Source organism: Acipenser ruthenus, chromosome 14 (genome assembly GCF_902713425.1).
Source record: "Acipenser ruthenus chromosome 14, fAciRut3.2 maternal haplotype, whole genome shotgun sequence".
Classification (NCBI taxonomy): domain Eukaryota; kingdom Metazoa; phylum Chordata; class Actinopteri; order Acipenseriformes; family Acipenseridae; genus Acipenser; species Acipenser ruthenus.
In genome coordinates, this window is record NC_081202.1 from 11815803 (window position 1) to 11836496 (window position 20694).

Consider the following 20694-nt stretch of genomic DNA (forward strand, 5'->3'; position numbering starts at 1 on the left):
GGTAACTGCCTTCCACTTTCTTTAACCACTGGACCACTAAGACTGGTGCAGAGTATAGTTTGTTTCCAAGTGAATCGGGAGCTGATTTGGTTGCCTTTCACTTAGGCCCCTCCTACACTACATAACGGGTCACACTGCTGTGGCATTTTAGTTTAGCCTGGCTTGAACAATCCACGCTTGTTTTGTCTGTTCAGTTACAGTTTCTGACAGCTCAGTGCGCTATGGGATTTGATATTCTGCTACAGTATCTCTCATGCACTGTATTTGTATTTTTGCGTTGCTGTGCAATCTTGGTAAAAACCCATAAAGACAACACAGAGAAGCACAAGAATCTGTGCAGAATCCTACATTTATATATGCTGGAAATGTATTAAAATACAGCAATACATTTCTAAAACACATGTCTGTTCCTCTCCAATCTACTACACCCTTTCAAATTGAGGTTGGTACCTGCATCTCTCCCAAACAGTACAGCAAAAAAAATGGGGTCTCCGACCTGGTGGCTTACAATAGGAAGTGTAATGATATACTGCAAACTTTTATTAATAATGTAACTGTTGTATGAATATATCCTGTGTGTATGCATAACCTCCGTTTGTATATTTTCTACTATTTTCATTACTGTTCATCTGCATGTCAGGTACTGGCATCAAACTACCGTAGTAATAAAGTGTAATAGAATTCTGGGCTATTGGTTGTTAAGCATGTATTACAGTGTCCATACTACAATTAGACCACATTATTCAATTAGAGCCTCAAGACTACCTAAAGTCACTGTAGTGTGATGCTAATAGTATTAAGCCATTTTAAAACAGTTTAACTCACTAGTGTGTTTTATAATACATAGTGTGTACAGGGCCTTAGTTTTAAATGTTTAATTTTGGACATACATTCCAACCTAATTTGTATTTCTGCTACACTATGTCCTTTTTTTAAATGTGTTGTCATCCTTTTCATAATTTGGAGATCTATGAATATAAATTTGCAGCATGCAAATTGAGAGAGAGGAGGAAGCTCAACAGCTGCAAAAAAAACAAATCAGCTTTGGTCACTTCAAGTATGAAAATACTCTCCCGTACTAACGTGTTTGCTACTGTAGCTGAAGCTACAACTTTTAAATCCAGTAAAAAATGATTTATGTTGTGAGCCATGGGTCTTAGGCAGGCTTAGTCATCATACGGTATCTTTAGGTAGGTTGGTTGGATTTGTTCTTTGTACCTTGAAATGAATCAATATTATGAGGGAGACTACACCTCCATCAAATCTAGTAGATTGCATGCAGTAGCTGGTAAACCAACTTGCAGCTGATGGCATTATTTTGAGTATTCTTTTTGTTTGTCATTTTAGCTTTAGAACCCCCCTCAGATGCCATCCTCACATTCCATCACTAAAGGTACTGTAAGAGATCATTTGCATGGGGAAACAGATTCTACAAACCAGCCTTGACAGAAACAACATAAAACACTCCAGTATTCAGTGTCTCTATTGGGATTATTTAGCATCCCTATAAGTTTTTGTAAGCCTACTGCCTCTTTTAACAGCAAATATATTGTAAACCATTGAACTGCTGTCTACTTACTTCCAGAAACTAGCAAAATCTAACAATATCCACTTTGACCTGTGACTTAAAATGAAATTAGCCTGTTGGGCTCATGTGATTTTTGGTTTCCAGAAAATAATGACCTAATGGTTTGAGGTATTGGCTTCATATCCAGTACACAACTGTATTATGTGTTTCTCTAATTGCTAAGTATAATTCCCTTTGTGTGTTTTTAATTGAAAGCAGAAGTTCTGGTGGACATATCTTTATTTTTCTTCACGTTTGGTAAGTTTTACAAGTGCCGAGAACACAAGTGCTGCGTACTGTGTGTTTTACACATTAAAAAAATATGAATTACGCATGATATTTAAATTTGACAGCTAATTTTAGGCAGGCTGGGAATTTGCCAGAAACACAAGACCAATAAGTGGGTTTTCAATAATAAAAATAAAAAAAGTATGGTTGAATGCACTCATTTGCAATGTGTGATTTGTGAATAAGCGACTGGATTCTTGGTCTTCAGGATTTCTGGGCGTTTTTGTTCCCCCTCAGCCTAACCTACCAATTGATTTATCTGACAATTACATTTTTGGAAGGTAAATCTGTATAATAAATACAATATTCTGTGTTTGGAGATGCTTTATATTGCTAAAGCAAGGTGATCAATAAGGAATTTAATAGCATGTGCAGAACGGCAGGTCTTTACATACGCCGCATTTTTAGTGGCCGCAAATCACTTTGCACGTATCCTTACATCAGCCCCATAGTGTTTTTAAATTGGAGAGTAAATTGCTCAATGACCCTAAACCTTATGTGGAGCGCTGGTTGCTAATACACATGCTTACTGTATATGTAGAGGTTTTGCAGGTTACATATACTATAAATGAATACATTGTGTGTAGAGTTTCTCGTATTGTATAAGAAGTGTCAACGTATTATAAACCACACGATTTGAAGATTGGAATTAGTTGTATGCATGGCATGACATCTGTACCAAGGATAAGATGTACTGGAATTTTGGCAAATACTGTATTATGATTGGTTGATTTCTGATATGTGATTTATAATGTAACTTGCAGTGTGATCTTTAAATACATACCATGAAATAATCACAATCATAATTGATGAAGAAGTCAATGTTCTACCCATTTAAGGCAAAGTAAGTACTTTGTTCCAAGACCTTTGTACTGTATATCATCACTGCTGCAAAATGTTGACACATGAATAATATACAGGGTGGTATGTTTAGAGAAACATTGCAATGTGGGTAATTGTAGCTCAAGTTGACCAAATTCTGTGGAGTCGTTTGTGATTGATAAAACCTCATGTGATAAACAGGTTCCAGGGTAGGTTTTGAGTGCAAAAGAAGAGCTATGTTAGGTGGTACAAAAATAACCAATTTTGATAACTCTTGACGTCTTTTTCTCTGTGGGTTGGGGGTTTCCAAGACACTTTAATGTTATTTTTGTTTTGTTTTAAACTTTGTTTCCATGGCTTTCCAACAAAAATAATTAACTGACCCATTGGTCTTCTCAAGCTTGGATGATGGTTACCAAGACATTCCCATCTCTGTTTTATTTCTTTTTGTGAGAGGAAACTGACCACTGTACCCATTAGAAGGGAAGTTCAAGAATCCGGAATGCTTTCAAATAATATGATTTATGCCTGGTACTCTAGTGCCAAGAGGTTTTAAATTCACTAAAAAATCACTTTCTTTCAGTTCCTGTGAAAGAACATCTATGCATACACATCATGTAGAGCTAATAAACAGTAGGTTCCTGTAAAAAGTTGTAGTCCATAGGGGTCTATTTTTGATCTAAATCGCGATGGATCTAAATACCGCTGTTTTAAAATGTATACATCTTTTCTGGACCTCTTGCCACTGTGTTTTTATTGTAATTAGTAATGTCAACACTGTACTGTAAGTGGGTCAATAAATTGCCCCTAGAGAAAACACCAGCAGGATTAATATACTGTAGCAGGGCATGAAGTTAAGGTCATGAAGGGCAAGGCAATGTTGTCTTCATTGGGCGTGAAGATTCAGGGGCACCAAGGCAGTTCTAGGGGACAAAAATGCAAAACATAAATCCAACCCAAGGGCACAAGGCGATTTTCATATTCATTCATAAAACAACAAAAAAGAGAGCCTATTATGTTAACATTTTAATTCAAACAAACACAAATAATACCCTTTTCACACAGACGAGTTATGATGGCTCAGAACCGGCACTGATGCAGCATTTTGGTTTGTGTGAAGTGCCTATACCGTCACAGAACCGTCATATTTTATGCCATATGTGAACCACCTCGTGAGGTTGGTTCAGAGACGATACTGAACCGTCTCAACTCCTGTGTGAAATGCTATGTTGGCACTGTAGCGCTATAGTGGGCATGGATTGAAAGTCAGCATCCCACGTGACTGCATGTATATCGGACGTGTTTGATATTTTTGTCGTCTGTGTTGCACGCTTTAATTTTTTTCAAATACAATGGCTGATAGTAGAACAAGGTAGTAATTGGAGACAGGAAGAAGTTAAGGAATTGTTAACTTTTTACAATTCTAGGAGTTAGGGGTGTGCCGATTCATATGGTGAACCGTGATACCGTTTTTCTTGACGATACGGTTATCGTTATTTCACGCCCTGCTGTAGAGAGAAATGTTGTTGGTGTTTAGATCATTAACCTGTTTACAGACACACATTTTTGTCATATATGTCACCTGTAGGTTCTATAGACATTGTCATCACAAATATATTGCAAATGTCGTGGACTTTCTTATGTTCTTATGATATTGTATATTTAACAGGAATCTACATTGCATGAACTTTAATTTGTCTAGCTTTGCCTAGAGATAACGATCAACCTAACACCTTGAATGCACCAGGCACTCGGGAAACAAAAGGCTAATCAAACCCGTCTCCGTGATTTAATTAACCCGTCTAATGAGAGAGAGGTGGTTTAGCATAGGAGTCTGAAAAGAGAGAAAAATAGCTTAAAGATTTAGAGATTTAAGACAAATTTCACATCATATTGATTTAATACCACTATGAGTACAAGATGCAAGCATTTTTATTCTTAAATTGCCTAACAAGTATAGAATAACCCAGGTAATAAATCCCTAAGAGAATTAAACTGTTTGCAATGTCTAACCAAAGTCGCAACCCGACATGTTTGGTGTCTAAAGAAATGTCATTTCTTATGGTAAAAATAACGGGAATTCAGAATAAAATCTGAATTATTTAGCAAAAGTTATGCACGTTTTAAGTTTCCCCTTTCCAGATTATGATAATGAACTAATCAGACAGATGAAGGGGGGAGCAATCAATCAAGGTTTCAAGCCCATTCAGCTAGAAACTAGCCAATCGGGGCATGCAGCGGGAAATTCAAATAATCTTTGTTTGAAAAGTATAAAAAGCCCTGCGTTAGCCATTAGCTCCTTGCCCCTGCTCTACGCCCCTACGCTATCCCTCTGCGATAGCCCCTGCTACCCTCTGCTGCCCCTGCTCTACGCCCCTACGCTATCCCTCTGCGATAGCCGCTGCTACCCTCTGCGCTATCCCCTGACCGCGGATCCCTGCTCGCTCAGATTCTAAGAAACTACAAGACTGCACCTGGAGCCCTCAGCTCTCAGTATTTATCCATCAAGGTTGGGGGCCCTGACACTCAGAGAAACACAAGGTAACAGAACGCTGAAAGTGACTGCTTTCCAGGCTAGGTAACAATACTCTTAAATATCTATTCAGGTATTGTGTGACCCCTTGTTGTTTTGTCAGTATGTACTAATATTTCTTTGGTAAATTGTTGTTTTAAACCTTAGTTCTCATTGTAATGCTTTAAATGTGACTTTAATTGTGTAACTGTTGTGTGATTTTCAAACTTATTTTGTTGCATGCTTAATAAATACCATCTTTCTAAGAAGAGATTCCCAGTATTGAGTCATTCGCTCATGTTGAACAAACACGATTTATGTACTTTGAACAGTCTGGAATGTGGTCTATTTTTGGCTTGTTGTAACGTGTAAATCCTCCATTGTTTTCAGAGAGCGATATTAAAAACGGGTTTGTACATTGTAATAGGACACTATTTATTGTAGAGGTCCCACCGAGATCTTGACAATTGAAGGTATCTCTTTATCCCCTACAGTTTTTGGAGGTCCTTTAATTTATTGCTTTTAAGAATATTAACTGCCTACAATAGTACCCACACACCCCACATCCAAGCATGTTATAACCATTTTTACCAGTCTAAAGTGCTATGAAAAACTTGTGACATTTTTATTTTATTTCCAAACCCTTGCCAGAATTTTCATCTGAACAAAACATTTTCAATGATAGATTATATATATATATATATATATATATATATATATATATATATATATATATTTTTTTTACAAACTCTGTTACCTTAGGAACCCTGGGGTAAACTAAAGGGATTTTGTTTCACAATTTAATATTCGTTATTGAATCTGTAGTTCCGGCAAGTTCGCAAAGTGCTTGACTGTCTCTGTACGAAGTTTGGTGCAGTTTAGTGACAGAATGTCATAGCTGGAAATAGAATATGGCCGCTACCCATAGACCACTAGGGGAACCGAACATAACCGATGGAAACCACAAAGGTGTTAAAATAGACCCCATTGGGTCCTGTGTGTGTCATACTTTTTTGAAAGGTGCAGGCAGTTTCTTACCCTTCACAATGTTTCAGTTGCAGACCAGACAACAACATTGTCGTATTACCAGTTTGTTTCTTCCACTACTCTGATCTTTTTTTTTTTTTTTTTTCTGCAGGGAGTAGTGATGGTCAAGGCCGGATTCTCCAGCGCTTTCCTGAGAAAGACTGGGAGGATAACCCTTTTCCCCAGGGAATTGAACTAGTGAGTAAACACACAAATCTAAGTTTCAATGGAGCTGCATGGTTTATTATAAACTAAGGGTTGCTATTTATTTAGAAAGGGCTGCCTTTAGCTTTAGCTTTTTAATTTAAATGTATTTAATTCTTGACAATAGCTACAATTTGAATTCCTATTCTGGGCAAAAATGTGACACCAAGCAATACTGTTGCAGACAGGTTCATATTTAATAAAAGAAGACCATGTTAGGATTTAGTGCATTGGTGTAGTGTAGTGTATTGTATTTGCAATATTTCATAACTGCCCTGAACAAACCATTTATCACTGTAATTTTTTGCACTTTTACATTTTTCTGTTCTTTCAGTTTTGTCAGCCCAGTGGATGGCAGCTGTTCACCGAGAGGCAACCACCAACTTTTTTTGTAGCAGTTTTGACCGATATTAACTCTGAGCGCCATTACTGTGCCTGTTTCACTTTCTGGGAAGCAGTAGAAGACTCGCAGGTATATAAATTTGTTTTTTAAAGCTTAACAGTCTGTATTCTAAAATATGTCCTAACAATGTATCTAGGTGGTGTGCTGTGCAATGAATGTTTTCAAATCAAGTACCAAATGGCCTGAGAAGTGTCAACATGTGATTGGAAAGTGTTGACTTCATACATGCCAAGCCTTGCTACTTGACTGATATAGAATCTTCTCTCCTTGTGTTGCTTTTGCCTGTTTGCGTGCAAATGTCTTGGCTGTGTTTACAAAGTGATTACTGAGACGATTTCAAGAGTGACATATTTCTGGAGTGATTTGTATATGACATTCTGTACAGATACGCACTAGCCTTGTTTTTCTGTACAAAATGATCAGATTTCCAGCTGATATCTGGATGATTTTTTTTCAGCCCCTGAAGAGCCTCTCCGGTGAAGATGATGAGGATTCTGGTATTATCCAGCCAGCCCAGATGTTTGCTCCAAAGAGCTTGGTGTTGGTATCTCAGCTGGACCACACAGAAGTCTTCAGGGTATGCACATTTTTCAAATACATAGCCTTTATCTTAAAATGTTCTACGGCTTGGATAGGTTACAGATTAGGCCAAGTATTTCATTAAACGCAAGAGGTTTTATTTATATTTTTCCTCCTCAGAACTGTCTGGGCCTGATCTACACAGTACACGTAGAGGGTCTGAAAGTGCCATTGGAGACATTGATTGGAAACCTACTGACATGCTTCATCCCCATTGCTGGAGGATCCCAGGTTAGAGAAGTAGATGCGTGCCAATAGATCACAGTAGTACATGTTGTTCGTCTCAGAATCAAACAAATTAAAATAGCTATATTTTTCTCTTAGTAGGTCATAACACCTGGTTTTAAAGTGTTCCCTTTGTGTCTCTGTTTTCTATCGGTGTCTGGTGGCTGCCTGCAATTGTACACTGTTTATTATGGGACCTTACTCCTTATATTTTTTTATTTGCTTTGATGCAGTAGTAGCAGTTGTGTCAAGTTTACTGTCCAGGTGAAAAGCTTTCTTCTTTTTTTAGCTGGAGTTAAATAAATCAACTTCTAGATCTTCCTGTATTCAAAAAAAATCTTTATAAAAAAACAATACACCAATTAAGGACTAGTTTTGCCATATAAAATATTGTTAAACTATTCTACTTTGTAGTCACTGACATTATATAACCTCGTTTTAACAGAAGCATTTACAATAAATGGCTATTTAATCGTTTCTAAAGTGGATCCTTATACTTAAAACAAATGCTGGTGCTGTTTAATTGGCAAGTCACTCCTTAAAACTACAAACACTGGTTACATTTAGTTTTTTTAAATAACTCTTTAAGGGCTCCTGTATTGTTGTGTGAGGTGAAACAAGTTTCAGATTGCAGCAGATGTTAAACAGTAAGATTAAGTTAGGAATTTTGCTTTCACTGGTCTATATGTAATCTTTAATGCTCTTATAAATAAGCATGAGCCCCCAAATGCTAAATTCACATTTAATTTCAAAGTGTGATTTGCATATCAAATTGTTATATATTATAGTCATTTCTGGTTTTGGACCTTTATTTGCAGAGAAACATGTGTGTAATATAGTCTAGTTAAGACATATCCAGATTAGGCTTCTGAGTTGCCCATCCAGTAAAGGTGCTCCCTATAGTGCAGGATGCACCCTATAGCCTGGACATAGCCGGTTTGAGTCCAGGCTATTATATTGCCGACCATGGACTGGAGCTCCAAGGGGGCAGAGCACAATTGGCCAAGCGCTGCCCGGGGGGACCAGGGTGTCCTCAGCTCACCGCACACCAGCGACCCCTGTGGTCTGGCTGGGTGCCTGTGGGTTTGCCTGTAAGCTGACCAGGGCTGCGTTGTCCTCCATTGCTGTAGCTCTGAGGTGGCTGCATGGGGAGCCTGCAGTGTGTAAAGAAGCGGGCAGCTAATGGCACACGCTTGGGAGGACAGCATGTGTTTGTCTTTGCCCTTCCCAAGTCAGCGCAGGGGTGGTAAATTGGGAGAAAATAATAAAAAATAATTGCTGATGACTGACTGAATTAAAAAAAATAATGATAATAAAGACATATCCAGATGATTTGCAGATAGGCATATCTGATCCTGTGTGTTTCAGATGTTTGACTCCACTGTTTGTAGTTTTAACTTGGTAACTCAGAATCTTGCCTGTGACTGGCTTCTGGGCTGCTTTCAGGTAACTATCTTTCAGCAGCAACACCTGTTCATACGAAGATGTTTGAATAGAATGGGATGTAATGTGGCTATAATCCAAGTTTTTTCCTTTTTTTAATTTGTTTATTTATTATGATATTAAATTTATAGTAGTAAGAAAAAGTACCAAATATGATAGTCTGCTGTTAAGATGAAATGTTCATTTTAAATTTGATTTGGTTAGTCATTGTTGGAAGTTGTGAAATCATATAACCTGCTTTGTGGTGATAAACAAAACAGTATTTTATAATCTTTTTTTTTTTTTTACAATTTAATTAAAACATGGTTAAAATTGTAGTACTTGCCATTGTACAACTGACTGTATATGCATCTACATAAATGGACTACGGATTCTAACCCTAAAAATAACTCGCAGCTGGTTTTGGCCCCTGTGGATAGTGAAGATTGAACATATGGTTGTGGTGTAAAGAGGAGGAGAGAGCGCAATATATATTTTAGCAGATGGCTGATGGAAACAATACCCACAACAGTAATAGTTCTATGACTGTGCAGATACGTATCAGGGTTTTGGTCACCTGGTTGGTGTTATAAAGATAAAGCAATTTAACAGTGCAGTAAAGTTAGTTCACAAGATATTTTTTTTAGAAATCCAACAACGCCATGGATTAGACTGTCCTATATCACATACTGGCATATATTTTCCACTGCAAATTTTCCTCATTAGTATCTATTCATTGATTCAATTTACAAATGGTAGCTTGTTAAAAAAATTAAAATAATAAGAATAATAATTAATTAATCTAGACTCCAGTGACACAGGGAAAACCGTTCATGACCCAGATTATTCAACTGCAGGGTTAATGTATCTTAACACTGTATATGTATATTATGTAAATAAGATCATTCGGCCTTTATACAATACATTCTTCAATATGGGATTGCTGTTTGAGGGCCATTCATCAAATCTTGTCATTCTGAACAGTAAAGGATGCTCCAAAAAATAAACAAACAGGAGGATGTTGGAATTCTTTAGCAGCTTGTTAGATGTAACTTGTGCAGTATTAGAATTACTACTGATGTCCTGATTAGTCCATGTTGGAGCTTGGGTTATTTGACCTACAGTATTGAATGATGTACATTCACAACACTTCAAACTGTCTACTATTCAATATATTAATATGCTGTTGGTTTTAATGTGATGAATTTGTGCTAAAAACATTCACTGAGATGAATGTTCTTTAGAAGAGAAATCTGGCCTGTACTGTTAAGCTAAAGCCTTAAGATAAAAGTACAGTACTGGATAAGGTAGTAGATATTACGTGGCAAGAGTGTGATGTACGAAAGTACTCTTAACTTGTTGAAAATAAAGATTTCCTTCTGTATCTTCTGTTGACTTTTAAATTCTGAAAAGCTTAGGGAAGTATAAACATCCCTGCCATTATATTTAATTGATGGGATGTTCTGGAAAAGTCTTGTTTTCTCTGGAATATAAAAACAGGAAGATGTTGCCAGTTGTGAAGTTAGGTGTTAGGTGTTGGGTATTACATTAGCTACTGTGCCTACCTCTGAAATCAACGATCGACAGATGTGATGTCCCAGTTTGGTTCCAACCAAGTACATTGATTTGTAGCATCACAAAAATAAAGAATTGATTATCTGAAACGGGTCTCATGATTCATGTACTTATGTCCGGTATGTGTAACACCACAATGTTGTCTTTTTCCTGTATACATTTTGAATGTTTCTTTTTTTCTTCTGTAGTTTTGTTTGTCTCTAACCTGTCTCTAATTTCCTGTGGTGTCTCTGTTTGTTGCTAACCTAGCCTGACCTGGATGAGAAAGAGGAAAGCTTGGTACGCCTGTATTTATTTACATTTCCCTATCCTAATTTAATTGGTTCTAATTTCAGGACTGTTCTTTTTCCTCCCACTTTTCTTCTTTAACCCTATATTGGGTTCATGAGGATTTCTTAAATCATAAACAATAGCTTAATAATTAACATTTTCATAAACAGAATTTTCTGTTGGATACTATTGGATATCTTCCAGCATTATGCCTAAATAAGGGTAATTCTAGGCATGTGTGAATACATCTGGAATAACAGAACCTGCAATAAATTCCTTACCAATTTGGGGTGGTGAGGTGAGTCATTTAGTTGCAACAATACCGCCACCGTTGCACGATCACTTGCAAAAGATTAACATCACTTGCAGTTAAAAGCTCCATTTTTTTTTTTTTTTTTTTGCAAGTGACTTCAAATTGATAACCTAGGTATATTAATGAATGTACAACATTTTGATCCCAACAGCAAATCTGAGCTGTTAAGTTTGTAGTAATATATATTTCAGTGTAAGGGCTGTTTATAGTCTCAATGTGTGAAATATTTAGCTTTGTTGAAGAGCTAACTTCATCATTGAACTGAATTAAAAAAAAAATGCACTGGAAAAGCATAAACTCATAGCAAATAGTCAGGACTCCACACCAAACGTATATCATTTTTTTGCTAGATGCAATAAACAAAAGCTAGCACTGCATACATTACCTGCTTGAAGGACTGTTGGACATTCTTCTTTGAATTAAGCTGAATTCAATTTTCTACTCTTATTTACTTATGTAAGACATGCTTGTCTCAATAACAATATTCTGATACTATTTTTTTCCATACAGTAGTTCATAGTCTAACATTTACAAATAGAATATTCCCATTCTGTCTGTATTCCAAACATCATTTTGTTGAAGTGGAAGCTCGACTGCAATTATTGTTTCTGTTTCTAGAGAACCATAACATTGGGGGCAGGTGATCGGCAAGTGATCCAGACACCCATTAACGATTCACTGCCTGTAAGTGGCTGTAGTGTTGCGCTACTCTTTAGACAGTTAGGTAAGTGCTTTTAAAATATATTCGAGTGCATTTATTATGATTTACAGTACATCCCATAGCCGGACTAAGGGGGGGGGCGTCAGCAGTCGGGTTAGCAGATTTTCTTGATGACACTCAGTACTGTATTATGGATGAGGTTTCTAAAAATGAAAAAGGTAGCATAGACATTATATACAGGTGACCAGCTGCTGATCTGTAAGGGTTCCACATTTAAATCAATACATTTTTATAGTCGCTTATTACTTCTCGTTGAAAAAAAAAAAAAAAGAAAAATTAAAAACAGACTTGAGCAGCTCATGATTCTAATTACATGTGGCAGCCTTACTGGTTACTAATTACATTTTATAGAAAGCCTACAATCTGTTTTTATTTAGTTAGCTTGAATACAGTATTGGAAAAAAACTTGAAATAACTCTTAATGCTTGTAAAAATGTTTGTCTGCTTAAAAAGCCTTTATTTATCTACTCTGTGGTTATAGGACTGTATACTACCCAGTACTTCCTCATTGTAAACGCATTTGAACATAGATAACATCACCACCATTCAGTTACTGTAGGCAGGTATATATAGGTAAGCTGATAGAACCATGAGGAGAAGCATGCGTGGCACCTGCTGACACTACTTGACCTTACGCTCCTCAACAAATAGTATAAAAGAACTAGAACCAAATTCTATAGAGAATACATTTTTATTACCATTAGTGTATACATGCGACACATTTTGATGTTTTCTCTTATTTTTTTCTCTCTTTTTTTGTAGGAATCATAAATGTGCTCTACCTGTTCTGTGCTGCTCTTACTGAACACAAGATCCTTTTTTTGTCCAGTAGTTACCAACGGCTCACAGATTCATGTCGAGCTCTTCTATCCATCATGTTTCCACTTAAGTACTGGTAAGGTGGGATTTCTGGTGAATCCCATTGCTGTGTGCTGAGGCATTAGAAAAATATGTAGGAGTATTTTTAAGGCAGTCTGTTTCTTGCTAGTCTTGTGTCTGTTTTGTTGTTTGTTTGGTCAAAGTTGCTGGTACAGCCTGGGAACCACTTTTTGTGGTTCTTGGATGCCAAGGGTCAGCTACACACAACACTTCTAGGGCAGATGTCAGGAGAATCCAATTCTGTAGTGGAAAATAAATTGAAATGAATGAACATTTTAATCTTTTTAATCAGATTTGCAAAATTAAGAATGTGAATGTGAAAAATCTAAATCAATGTACCGCAAATGTTGTTAAAAAAGGTAGTAAGAAGATAGCTTACTAGCTTGCAGTCTGTAAAGTGATTTGTAAAACTACAAAGACTGCTAGAGGCCCTTATAATGGCCAAAAATGAGTAATACTAGTGCTATTGCTCTACACCAACAGACATTGGCAACCATTTAAACAACCTATTCATCCTGAAAGTAGATTTGATGACACCATAAAACAGGCTAAAAAGACTGTAATGCAGTAAACGACTGTAAAACATCCATTGGACTAACACACACTCAAAGTAAATAGCTGTAACCCTAACCTTTGTTGGCTTATATTTAAAGGAGAACTGTACACTGACATGCTACTCAATGCTGTGTTATGTTTACTGTCTCCTATGCTGTACCTATCCCTTCTGTTTTCAGTTATAATTAGGATTGCTTTGATATTTATTATTCAGCTACGTAATGAAAATGAACAGATAAGTTTGTAGGAATACAAACTGGAAAACTTGTTCGATGAACATCCTATCCATATGGTGTATTCTGAACAATGGGTCCTGCACCCAGCCATGATGTTTTCCAAGATTGAAGACCATATTTGTACAACCTGGGTATAATGTAGCAAAGTTAACAGTTAACAAAAGGAGAAGAGACAGCAACTGTTAAATGTGCAACCTAAACCTGACACTTTTTTTAATATTACAAGAAATGCAGTTCTAGAGTTTTCTAACTTGATAGACACTGGCATTGAAGACTGTAAATAACAACAGCAGTGACCAGCACATTTTACAATCTTACTAGAGTTGGAACCACTGGAACAGAACTGTTAAATAAAGTGGGTTTTAGTGATCATATTTGGGTGTGCTTTCAGTATCGTTTATTGTATTACTTCTACCTCTTTCAGTTTCACGTACATCCCAATCCTGCCAGGTAAACTTTTGGAGGTACTCTGCACCCCAACACCATTCATCATTGGAGTCAGTTCCTTCTTTCGTTCAGAGACACAGGAACTGGTCAGTGATCTTTTTGTCTTTGAAATACAATTGTGGTTGAGTAATGCATTCCTGTAGCAGTCCTACAGCAAGTTAATGACCTGAAATGCTGCAATGTGATTGTCTGAGGCACTTTTACTGTACTATAGACTCTGTGTCCGATGTGCTTTGAGTCTCTTTCACAATTATTTTTATCAAAGCATGTTTGTATTAATTACAGAATTATCTGAACAATGATCTTGGTTCCGCTCATTTCAATTTAGAGCGGGTTGTTAGATGTTTTGTTTCTTAATTGCACAGAACAATGGCAGTCTATTATGACTTTAATGTCACATGTTTTCAGATAAGTTGAGCCAGACCTAAAGCTGTTCAAAATAATTTCCTTGGCACATTTGAGAGATTTCGATCAAAACTGATCTTTGAAGTAACAACATAAGACAAGTAATTAAGGCGTGATGGCATAATAGTAACATTTTGTACTTGGAAGCTTTACAAGCTGCCTGTTGGACATTTGTTTTTAAGGCGCAGTGAAAACTTACTTTTTCATAAAATAATCATCCTATCATAATACAGTATAAAAACGCTGCATTGCAGGAGCTCCCAGTTACTGCAGTTCCCTTACAGCTCATTATTGAATCATACTAACTAAAGATACTATCAGCAGTGTCATTTCAGTGTTGCTATTCAGGTCGCGAACAATACAGGGCTTTCTCATTAATAGGTAATGAATTCATTCATAGTTTGGCCACATTGTACATGGACTGTACTAAATTACTGCCCTCTATTTCACAATTATGTTTTTTGTCCTAGTCATAGTACTGTTTTCCCTTAATTTGAGATAATGTCTACCAGGTTTTATATTTTATTTTATCATGTTTGCAGAAAATAATAAATGCTTTACATAAATCAATTCTAAAACAATATTATAACAGTAATACAAAGTGTTTTTTTTTTGTCACCATTTCAGCTTCCAGTATTATTATTATTATTACAGTTGTAACACCTGCTGCTCTGATCCTTAATCGCATTGGTGTACTGAATGTTTTGTTTGTTTTCTTTTAAGTTGGATGTAATTATAGCAGACCTTGATGGAGGGACTGTGACCATTCCAGAGTGTATCCACATCTCATTGCTACCTGAACCTCTATTACATCAGACTCAGACTGTACTGTCCATGGTAACTAAATCTTTAACTCCTATATGACTTCTGAAGCCATATAGCATGAATGACATTATGTCCAGTGCCTAGTTAGATATCAAATTTCCATTGTTAAATCAAAATTGATTTGGATATTTATTGGATATATTGAAAACGTGATATGCTGTAGGCTACTTGTAATTTAAAATGGGGTATTTGTAATTGAAGTTTGACGTGTAGTAATTTCTGTTATGTGATCTGATTCTGCAGTGCTGTTAATTTATACCACACTTCGTTATGGTAATTACAGTCTATATGAGATATAGGGCTGTCAGTTAAGCCTCAAAATAGCAATCGATTAATTGGGCACTAAAAATATAATTGTTCTAATAAATATCAATGATTGTTCCGCTCACATACATTTCCGCTACATTCCTCTCCCCTCGATGTGATTATTTTAATATTGTTAAATATTCATTATATAACAGTTAAAACTTCTTTAACTCCAAAGAAGCGCTATATACAGTCAGTTTTCTTCAATGTGCACAATTTATTTACAGGCTCTTTGACAGGAATACAAGCCTGTCATCCTGCTCTGGCGGCATGCTTTTTTGTTGTTTACTTTGAATACACAGCGGGGCGTACTTACAAAGCATTTTCAAAACTGATTCGCTGATAGGCTGGGACCAGCAAATCAAATGCTAGATAACACGAGCAGGAAAAGAAAAACAAGCCCACTGCTTGTCTGTGGCAGAAATACTGTAAATAGCAAGGCAGGGAGTTTGATGCATTTTCGTTGTTAACTATGCGCATTACAAAAATGTAATTATTGAATCGATTATCCAGTATTTATATTGATGTATGTAATGAGGAATGGAATTGATCGAAAAATTGATTTTCGATTTAATCGTAGCAGCCCTAATGTGATACTTTTGTAATGCAAGCAAATATTGCAATGGTATTTATTTATTTTTTTTAGTTTTGCATTGCAGTGCTGTTACTGTAAGTGTATTGATGGAGGACCAGTTAAGTTGCTGTCCATAACTTTTAATAACCCCCAGACTAAAACAACTAGACAGAAAACGTATACTTGACTATTACTGACGCATTGTGTGACCCTGAGCAAGTCACTTAACCTCCTTGTGCTCCGTCTTTTGGGTGAGACGTAGTTGTAAGTGACTCTGCAGCTGATGCATAGTTCACACACCCTAGTCTCTGTAAGTCGCCTTGGATAAAGGCATCTGCTAAATAAACTAATAATAATAATAATAATAATAATAATAATAATAATAATAATAATAATTTTGGTGTTCTTGCATAAAGGAATGTGTTTTTTAAATTATTCCTTTTTTTTAGATTTTAGATCCGGAGTTAGAGGTTGCAGATCATGCTTTTCCACCATCTACTATGGAACCTTCTTCACTTAAAATCCAGGTAAGTTTTGACTTTGCCATTTGGGAGTTCCACAGCTCATGGTTCTAGAATGTGTCCTTAAACTGCACTGTACCAGCAAAGTTTGGAACTTTTAAAACCACAAACCTATTTACTTGACAGCCAATTTACTTTGGCAGGGTTGGTGTGATGCTGGATGGTCGGTGTTTAAAATTTCTAATATATGATGGTTGCATGACCTCTAAATAAAGCAGGCCTGCAGTAGGATGGATCATGTCTTCTAACACATTAATCCTGCTGTTTAACTGTATATTTATACATTTTTAAATGGAAGTTAACTGAATCTGGACCGCTATCATTTGGCAATATCTGGTAGATGCCAGCTGTTCTACAAATGTGATGTGTGGGATTGATAAAGAGCAGTTAATCTCATGTTTTGCATTTCTATATTTACATTACAGGTGCATATTTATAGCAGATTTTGCTTTTCATATAGGCTTATTGTTTTTTTCTGGTCTTTATTCCAGGATAAAGAAATCCGTGCTGTGTTTCTGTGGTTGTTTGCACAGCTATTTCAGGGTCATCGCTGGTGTCTGCATATCATTCGCATCCACCCTGAACCTGTCATCCGATTTCATAAGGCAAGAACAGCCATTTGAAAGTTTTTTACTTTGAAGGAATTGTTGCACAAAATAAATTAACTTAAAAAGTAAAGGCCTAACTATCTGGTTTATATATATATATATATATATATATATATATATATATATATATATATATATATATATATATATATATATATATATATATATATATATAATAAAAATATAGGCCTATACCTTTAAAACCTCTACTGTATGTTAATCCCATTGGTGTTCGTCCTCAGGGGTGAATTACTGTCCCTCAGCTAAGTATTTAAAAAATATATGGTGGAAAGTGGTTAAACACATTTTTTGTGTTTTGCTTTTGTGTTCAGGCTGCGTTTTTGGGTCAGCGTGCTCTGACTGAAGATGATTTTCTCATGAAGGTATTGGACGGGATGGCATTTTCTGGTTTTGTATCAGAGAGGGGACCATCTTACAGAGCAATTGATCTTTTTGATGAAGTAAGATTTTTGTATTTATTTATTATCTTGTAACTGGGTGTGGTGTGTAATGCATTGTGGTTACAGATTCTGACCCTTGTGTGTGAGGTTACCGGTTTGCTCTCGGCCTCCTTCCTGTTACAGTGGTACTTGACTTGGAACTTGTAGATAGTTGCAGCCAATCAGCAAAGGGTGTTATTATTTTTTAAACATACTAATGGTATTAAATTCAAATTCTAATCCGTACATGAATTAAAAAAAAAAGTAGTTATAAGTATATCTGAATTTTTTGATGGACTGCATTCAAGTAGTATTTTAAGGGCTAGATTTTCATAACATTGATTTTCTGGTTTTTGCTGCATCAAAACCATAATTTGTTTTCAGAACAAATCATACACTGGGTCAAGCAAATGTGCTAGTGTACCCTGTGTTTCCACACAAACTTTGCATCTGAGCGTGATTTTTATTTATTTGCTGTACATTGAAATCAGCCATGTTCAAAACATCTACCTTGTTAAGATGATTATATTATTTTAAATATTATTTTTTGTTTTCCCTGTCACTTAGCTTATAGCCACTGAAGTTGAGCGAATCAGATTGGAGGAGGGAAATCCACACAAAGTAATGAAGCACGTCAAGGAGCTGGCTGAACAACTCTTCAAAAACGTATGTATTTTGTAATTTAGTGATTATTTGGCACAGAACTTGTTCTAAGGCTGTATGGTCATGGCTCTTGTTTTCTCTATCATGCCAACACTATCATTATAGTCATAAGACAGAACACAAACTGCCAATGCAGGTGGTGGAAAACACTGGCAGTGGCCATCTGCTGACCCACTAGCAGGTATTGACAGGCCCTGGCTCGGATTTAAGACACAAAGCAGCAAGGTTGTTTTTGAATAGGGCTGTAAAATAATAAGTATATTAAGCATGACATCGGGTAGAAGAATTCAGAGTCGATTCTAGGCCTTCTAGGAACCGGGTTACCTGCTGTAGGTCGAAATAATCAAGTTTGAAGGTCGTTGTACGTCACGGCCGGAGCAGGGGAGAAGGGAAGGGAATGCAAGCCAGCTGACCGCACGCTTTTCTGTGTGTTCTGCTTTCACATTTTAAATGGTCAGTTTGAGAAATAAACTTTGTTCAACAGCTGACCCTGCTTTAGTACAAAGCTCACGCTACATACTGTTTTACTTAATGGTAACTTTGCTCTTAAATTACTTTGGCTGAAGAGATATTATCAGCTCATCATCTAACCATGATAAAAATATTCGTGGTTGACTCAAAACTTTATTTAGGCACTCTACGATTTGACTGGTGAAAGATAACATTGGTTTACTGGAGTTCACAAAGACAGCTTTTTTCAGCTTGGTACGGTAACCTTTTCACGTCCTTGTTTGTTTAATTCTTGCTCTTTTTGCCACATTACAGCCCTTCATTAATTACGTTAAGTTTTCAGGGCATTTTGTTAATGGCATGGGTGCAGGACACAAACCTTAAGTGTATGTTTATTTGTTGCTGTTCTTGTTCTATATTTCCTAAACAGTTATTTTAAGCTACTTTTTTTACACAACAGTACTCACACGTTTGGTCACCATCACAACTTTTGTAAGAAACTGGGGTTCATGTATTCTGCAGTTGTTAATATACCTGATGAAGACACGTTAGTTTTACAACTCTGTCCTTTTTTTTAAATCAATAAAGAGATTTTGGTGAAGAATATAAACGAGCGGGAGTCAAGTATTTAAACCTCTTTGAAACAAAATGATGAATTTCGTTTGGTAAGCCATTTAAATATAGTTTGGCTGAAAGAAAGTTGAACGCTTGCATTGCCGTAGAGACTTTCATTGTGAGTGTGTGGGTGGTTGTGTGTGTGTGTGTGTGTGTGTGTGTGTATATATATATATATATATATATATATATATAATGCGGCATTTTTGTGCCTAACCCCTGAAAAAGTTGTCAATGGGTGTTTTTTTTTTTAAAACATTTTTTTTGTTCTTGCATTTGTAACCATTTTAATCGCAGTCTGGAGCTCTGCATTATAATTTCTAATTTCTCTGTGCTTCATTGGTACAAACTGATTGATACATGATGGAGTGATTGACAGAGCATTGTGTTTTGAGGAATCATATCGTCATAAAGAACTGTTGGTGCGCACCAGTGGCAAACCTGTTGCATACCGCGTAGCACAGGTTGAAAAGCACTGGTCTAGCCGGTCAAGTCGAGTGGCTCCACTACAACAGGTCGCGTGGAAAACTGAGACGTTCGATTTTAGCAAAAAGGGATTCGAAGAGGAATTGAATCCTGAAAATGGATTAGAGTAATATCGATTACCGGGTAACCCGGATACCCAAGCACCCTATGTCCTCCCTAATATGTAGTGATAATTTATAAGAATTTTATGATTGGCTAGACTCATTACTGATCAAGCCAGCTGCTGTAGATGGGCAACAGTATGTGTCGATGTACCCCAAGCCAAGTGACTTAATGCCAACTTTGTATAAAACAAAATTGTGAGAAAATAAAATGATGATACAGTTTTTTTTTTTTTTTTGATTAATAGGAGAACCCTTACCCAGCCGTTGCCATGCACAAGGTACAAAGGCCAACAGAGGGCTCCCACTTGCGGTTACATCAGACAACCTTCCCCCACCTTGATGAGGTGACAGTTCAGCTGTTCATTGACCATGCCGCCGCCAAACAAAAAAACGAAATACCTGCTGTTAAATCAGAGAAGAAATGTATGGTGCCATCCGGCCCTCCCCCTGGTAATCAGATTATCCTGTCAAACTATACATTCTTTATTCAATAAACACTTGAAGATGTATCATTAGGTTAATGGCTAAAAAAATGTTTAAGAAGTCTTCACATGTTTTAAACCTGCACATGTTTTAGAACAGGGCTTCTCAAACTCTGTCTGCTGGTTTTCATTCCAACTGAGCTCTCAATTACTTAACTAGACCTTTAATTG

At 36.5% G+C, this 20694-nt stretch overlaps 1 protein-coding gene across 5 annotated transcripts in view; it reads left to right on the plus strand.

Annotated features, from left to right (window-relative positions):
- LOC117419750 (myotubularin-related protein 5-like) overlaps positions 1–20694 on the plus strand; it is a 71193-nt gene that overhangs the window by 17243 nt on the left and 33256 nt on the right. For all 5 annotated transcript variants that reach the window (XM_034926229.2, XM_034926231.2, XM_034926230.2 and 2 more), the window contains exons 2-14: positions 6328–6413; positions 6754–6891; positions 7280–7399; positions 7522–7632; positions 11825–11930; positions 12690–12822; positions 14022–14130; positions 15173–15286; positions 16604–16681; positions 17167–17280; positions 17616–17744; positions 18291–18389; positions 20287–20491. In XM_034926229.2, the coding sequence (XP_034782120.2) occupies positions 6328–6413; positions 6754–6891; positions 7280–7399; positions 7522–7632; positions 11825–11930; positions 12690–12822; positions 14022–14130; positions 15173–15286; positions 16604–16681; positions 17167–17280; positions 17616–17744; positions 18291–18389; positions 20287–20491 (1542 nt within the window). The remainder of the gene's footprint in view (positions 1–6327; positions 6414–6753; positions 6892–7279; positions 7400–7521; positions 7633–11824; positions 11931–12689; positions 12823–14021; positions 14131–15172; positions 15287–16603; positions 16682–17166; positions 17281–17615; positions 17745–18290; positions 18390–20286; positions 20492–20694) is intronic.